The sequence below is a fragment of the Pseudopodoces humilis genome, chromosome 20 (assembly GCF_049639895.1).
Source record: "Pseudopodoces humilis isolate 2021_Gansu_Grassland_sample_001 chromosome 20, ASM4963989v1, whole genome shotgun sequence".
Lineage (NCBI taxonomy): Eukaryota > Metazoa > Chordata > Aves > Passeriformes > Paridae > Pseudopodoces > Pseudopodoces humilis.
This window is the reverse complement of record NC_142219.1, coordinates 4,274,145-4,279,441: the sequence shown is the minus strand read 5'-3', so window position 1 is coordinate 4,279,441 and position 5,297 is coordinate 4,274,145. Positions and strand designations below refer to the sequence as shown.

Genomic DNA, 5,297 nt, shown 5'->3' with positions numbered 1-5,297 from the left:
GTGTGTGAAATAACGTGAGCTTATTTGACTGCTGGTCCTCTAAAGATCTTTGGAAAGATTTCTACTCTTAAGTGCTAGTCTTTGTCACAGCCCTGTAACAGCTCCTTGTGCACTGTGACAGGACTGATGTCAAGCTGCAGTAGTGGATGGTAATAGCAAGGATGAACTGCAATAATTAACTCAATCTCCTCTCCTGTTGCTGCAGTAGTTTGCTCATGTTAAAAAAATCCAAATCCTTGTTCAGGTTTCAGTTATTCATTATTTATTAAACAAGTGAAAACAACATTTAATGAAATCTCCAGGACCTTCTGGAGAGGAATTGGATGAGCACTGCTGCCACAGCACACATGACCTGACTGATTTGCAATGTGCATTATGAATTAACTCCTCAGAGTCCAGTGGAAACCCAGGCACAGCCTGATTCTCCAAGGTGGGAGTCTGACACAGCCTGTGGTGTTTCTCAGCTCCTGTTCCTGGGGAGACACAGATTCCTTTGTGGCTCAGGTCCACTGGTCCCTTTTATTTACTGGGTTGCTTCAGCCTCTCATGTACTAAAACGCATGAGCACAACTCCAGAATGCAAAGTGAAGCAGTTCACTCCTCTGAAGGTGCCACAACCTCCACGTTCCTGAAGACAGTAGAACTTTTCTCCTCTTCAGCTTGGCCACAACTAAATGTTTCCAGAAATCTACTCAGTCAAGTCTTGAGCTCACTGTAGGCTATTCCAGAGGCACCATTATTTCAAGAGTTCCTTGGGTCCTCAGAGTTTTCTTTCTGTAGTCTGGAGCTGCATCTCATGCTCATTCCTCAGGTCCAAGCCGCTCTTGGGGAACTGTAGAACTGATGGGGTCAAAACAAAGACCAGCACTGGTTTATGGGCTCTGGAATTAATTCCACACCTGCTGTTCAGCATGCACAGGAGCTGATGGGCTGGGCAGGGGCTTTAGACAGGATTACTCAAATTTGATTTTAGAGCCAGGACAATCAGCAAAGACATTGGGCAGGGGAGTTGCACTGTACCAACTGCACTAATGCAGGCCTTTCAGCACTGAGCAACATATGAGGCATTAGCAACACGTCTGCCTCAAAAATTCTTTAAAAGTTAGGGCCTAATATATCAGTATCAGCAAAAAAGAATAGGGAGAACTGTAGAGCCCTTTGAGGGGAAGGAACAGCCCAGGGTTGTGCCCTGGCACTGTGATGACTAAAGTGCACATCAGAGACAACAATGCTGTCACCCTCCATGCTAGGCTCATGTGCCAGGGGGACCCAGGTGTGACCTTACCCTGCTGTGCCAGCCCTGCTTGCCCTCCTGCCGTTCCACCTCCTCGAGGGGCTGCTGGGCTGATTCCTCCTGCTGTTCCTCCTCCTCTCTCAGGCTGTGCTCTGTCCCCTGTGCAGGGGAAATCGGGTGAGATGGTGCAGCCTCAGTAGCCAGGTGTGTATTGGGAGCTCAGCCTACCTGTGCCTGCAGCTCCCTCCTGCGGGCTCTCTGCTGTTCCTCCTCCTGCTCCTTCTCCTGACGAGTCCCTTCCTTCGCCTCCTCGAGTTCTCTGATCAGCTGCTCTCGATACTTAATGGACTCTTCTTGGGCCCTTCTGTTTAACTTCATCTTCTCTTGGATCTGGCGCTGTCTGCCTGCAAGGACCTGTGCAATACAGGAGATGGAGGGAGAAGATGGTTCAACAGTTCCCAGGAAACACACCAGACAAGCAGAAAAAATCCAGCCTGGTATGGAAGGCTCTAACTCTCCAGAGGGTGCTGGGTTACAAGTGGATTGATGGTTTAATTGAGCCAAGGGAGACACATCATCAACAGAGGTCATCACCTCACTCATCAGGCGATCTCTGGCCACCTTCTCTCTTTCCCATTCTTCTTCCCTCTTCTCCCATATTTTTTTTGCTTCTTCCCTAAAAGAGAAAGGAAGAATTATCTCTGAGGTTAACCCCCCTGTATACTCCACAGGCACAAACAAGCTATCCTGTGCTTTAGAGAGGCACTTGGGTTTCTCTTCAGGTTTGTTCCCTGCCAGTTGGTGTGTCCATCCCACCTGTGCCTCTTAGTGACCCTGACCCAGAACATTCAGCACTCTTCAGGTGAGGATCAGAGGTGGGCAGCCTCACCTGAAGATAGTCTCAAGCTCTGCTTCCCTCTCCTTTTCCAGCTGGAGCTGTTCCTCTATGACCTTCTTCATCCAGGCCACGTCTGCCACGGCCCGTTCCCGCCGTGCGATCTGCCAGTGCTGATCCTCATCTTCTTTCTCCAGGAGGGCTGATAAGATTTGCCTGTCTGTCTCCTGGAGAAAAACCACGAGATTATCCAAACAGCCTCCCAGCCTGTGTGCAGGGCTCCTCTAGGAGCCAAGGATGTCAAGGGTGTGCTCAGCAAGATGCTACATCTGCTGCTTCCCCATGAACTTTGTGCTCCAGCCCTGTGCACAAGCTGGAAGGGGCCTCCTGATCTATAGGAATCAGAGGCAGACACAAACCACACTTAAGTTTTTTCATCACACAGCATCTATAAAAGTATAAATTAATCTCTTACCAGCTCCTCCTGTATCTGCTGTGCCCGTCTCCTTAACTGGACATCACACTGATGCCCCAAAAAGCGACTGAAGGAGGAAGAAAGTAAAATTAAAAAACCAAAACAGTACCACATTGACTCTAAAGCACCACATCATTGTACAGCAGCACTCAGGGAGGTACATCTGTGACAATGAGGAACCTGCTACCAGGAACAAAAAAGCAGTAACAGCACCAGTGGCTCTGCTCCTTGTCAGGCAAGTCCACCAAAACCCAGATATTTACAGCCTACCACTGCTACCTGGAGTATCTCCTTGTGCCCCAAGTACTGCTGTGGGCACAGGAACAGATTCTATCCAAAACAAACTCCACTTGGTGTCCTACCCAAGCTCTTTTTTTCTACGGTGCTCTTCCATTTGTTTCCTTTCTTCTTCCAAATTCTTCAGCTCCCACTGCTGCTTTAATAAATTCTCTTGTTCCTTTTTCAGCTTTGTTGCCTAAAAAGGAAAAACAAGCACCAAAAGGTGCATCAGAGAGCTACAACATCCCAGAGAGCATGCTTGACTAGAGTTTGTACCCTATTCTATTCCTCTGCAGGCAGGGAAAACCCTCCCTGCAGTGCAAACATAGAGGGAAGAGGTCAGGTCAGCCTTGCTGTATTTCCGAGTGAAGCAACAAATTCCTTTCTCAAATGAGGAGAAAGTCAAGATTACCTTTGTCTCCTGCAATTTCAGTTCTTCTATTTGCTGAAGCAATGTCTCTGCTTGCTGCTTCTCCAGCTGATGCTTCTCTTCCTCTTGTCTCGTTCTTTCCAGCGCTTCCCCTCGTGCCGTTTCATACTCATTTTCATAATGTTTCTTCTCTTCGACTCTGGTCACCTCTTCCTTTCCCAAAGAAAAGAAAACAGCATTTCATGTTAGCCTGACACAAAGAAACAACTTCTGGCTCAGAAAATCCACAGAGCAGACTCCTGCAAGCTGGATGCCTTTGTAAACAGTGCCCTTCCTGGCAGCAGCTCCCGTGGCACAAGTGTCACCCCTCCTCCTGCACACATATTTCAGTGTCCTCCCAGTCACCAGGACACCAGGGCTACCCCCATACCTTGTTTTGTTGTGTTAGCTGGTCACCCCAAGCCTCTCTCACGTGCTTCCTGTGCAGCTCTGACTCTGCCTGGAGATACAACAGATGCAGCAGGGCCATCAGTGCCAGAGGTTCTGTCCCCCAGGATCTTTCAAACTTTCCGGAGCACCACCTGGCCCTGAAATCCCAGTAGGATCCCTCTCTGCACAGGTGGGCTCATCTGAGTGTCCGAGGTGCCCACCAGGTCCTGAGCTGAGAGTTATTGTCACATGGGAAACACCGCAGTGTTTACAGGACTGCGGTGTTGGAGCAGCACAGGGTGGAATAAAAAATGAAGCAACACAGTATGGCAGGTACAGCTGAGACATTAAGATTTATACTTTTTAGATTATTTATATTTTATGCACCTGAGATATTTACATTGTGAGCTCTGAAAATTTGCTCAGTCTGAACAGATTTCTAACTTCTAAAAGTACAGCTTTGAGAGGGCTTCTTAAAACTATTTAAACCCTTAAACCCTTTCACTTTTTTGCCTTTTGTTTATCAGAACTTGGGGTAGTTTCTGTGATGGGAAATGAGTGACAACAGTAGAGAGATGATGACTTTCAAGTTAAAAACTTGAAAATAAATACAAGGCAGCAAGGACTAAAAGCAACATCACCTCTCGGAGCTCTGCGTTGTTTTTGTTCCAGTGCTCGTGCAGCAGCGGCTCAGCAAACTGGGAACAGAGAGCTGGGTCAGGTCAGGATACGGGAGTGCTCGGCATCCCAAACCCCGCCGAGGGTGAGTGACAGGGGTTCAGGGCACCAAGCGGTGGCAATTCCAGCAAGTCCCGCTGGTACAGCTGAAGCACGGGAGCGGCCCTTCACCGGACGAGCCCCGGGATGCGGGACGGGCGCGCCCGGGCCGCTCTCTCACCTTCCCGCACTCTCCGGGGCCGTCCCGCAGCTCCCGGCTCCGCATCCCGCCCCGCCGCCGCTCCCGCTGCTCCGCCGCCGGCGCCTCCCCCTCCTCGCCCAGCAGCCGCTCCAGCCGCTCCCGCCGCCGCTGCAGCCGCTCCGCCGCCGCCCCCGCGTCCCTCCGCGCCGCCGCCGCGCTGCCGCACACACCGGCAGTCAGGGGGAGCCCGCCACCGCCCCGGGCCCCCGCCGGACCGCGGCCGTACCTGGGCCGGGGGACGCGGGGCTCGCTCCACCGCGCCTGCAGGGAGCAGCAGGCGGCGGCGCGGGCGAAGGCGCGGCTGGTGCTCTCCCACTGCTGCCGCCTGCGCTCCTCCAGCTCCCGCCGCTCGGCCGCCCTGCGCTCCGGCCCGCGGCCCCGCCGCAGCCACAGCGACATCGCGGCCCGCCCGCGACGGCTGCCGCCGAGGGACACGGCGAGACGGGCTCCGCCAGCACGGAGAGAGGCGGGGACCGACGGAGGGAGGCGGGGAGAGAGGAAGGCGAGCAGGGCGGGAGGGGAGATCGGGGAATCGCTTCGCTCTGACCCGGCCCGGCGGTACCGCCGCACCCCGATACAGCCCGAGCCGGGCGCGGTGCCGCTGTGGCGGCTCGGAGCGCGCAGCACCGCGGGCTTTGTGGCGTTGTAAATGTTTCAGGGGTTAAAGGTTTCTGTTTCTGCCCGCCTTGGAACGGCACCAGCGCGGCGCCGCCCGCGGCGAACCCAACCGGACCGGCCGCTGGTGACCCGGACAGG

General features: G+C 53.1%; 1 protein-coding gene across 1 annotated transcript; it reads right to left on the bottom strand.

Moving 5' to 3' along the window:
- Window positions 1–236: 236 nt before the first annotated feature.
- On the bottom strand, window positions 237–4,940 carry TCHP (trichoplein keratin filament binding). Its single transcript, XM_088065061.1, has 11 exons — window positions 4,521–4,940; window positions 4,264–4,320; window positions 3,624–3,692; window positions 3,236–3,406; window positions 2,907–3,019; window positions 2,545–2,611; window positions 2,124–2,296; window positions 1,829–1,910; window positions 1,463–1,648; window positions 1,286–1,393; window positions 237–840 (listed from the first exon to the last, which is right to left on the bottom strand). The coding sequence occupies exons 1-11, from the start codon at window positions 4,938–4,940 to the stop codon at window positions 808–810; spliced, it is 1,479 nt and encodes a 492-aa protein (XP_087921187.1). The 3' UTR covers window positions 237–807.
- Between the last annotated feature and the right edge of the window lie 357 nt (window positions 4,941–5,297).

Excerpts from the sequence above, each read along its gene's own strand:
- TCHP (XM_088065061.1), bottom strand. The coding sequence starts at position 4,940 with ATGTCGCTGTGGCTGCGGCGGGGCCGCGGGCCGGAGCGCAGGGCGGCC. Across the intron at positions 3,407-3,623 it reads AGCTAACACAACAAAACAAG|GAAGAGGTGACCAGAGTCGA; the intron begins GTATGGGGGTAG and ends TCTTTGGGAAAG. Across the intron at positions 1,649-1,828 it reads GAGATCGCCTGATGAGTGAG|GTCCTTGCAGGCAGACAGCG; the intron begins GTGATGACCTCT and ends TGTATTGCACAG.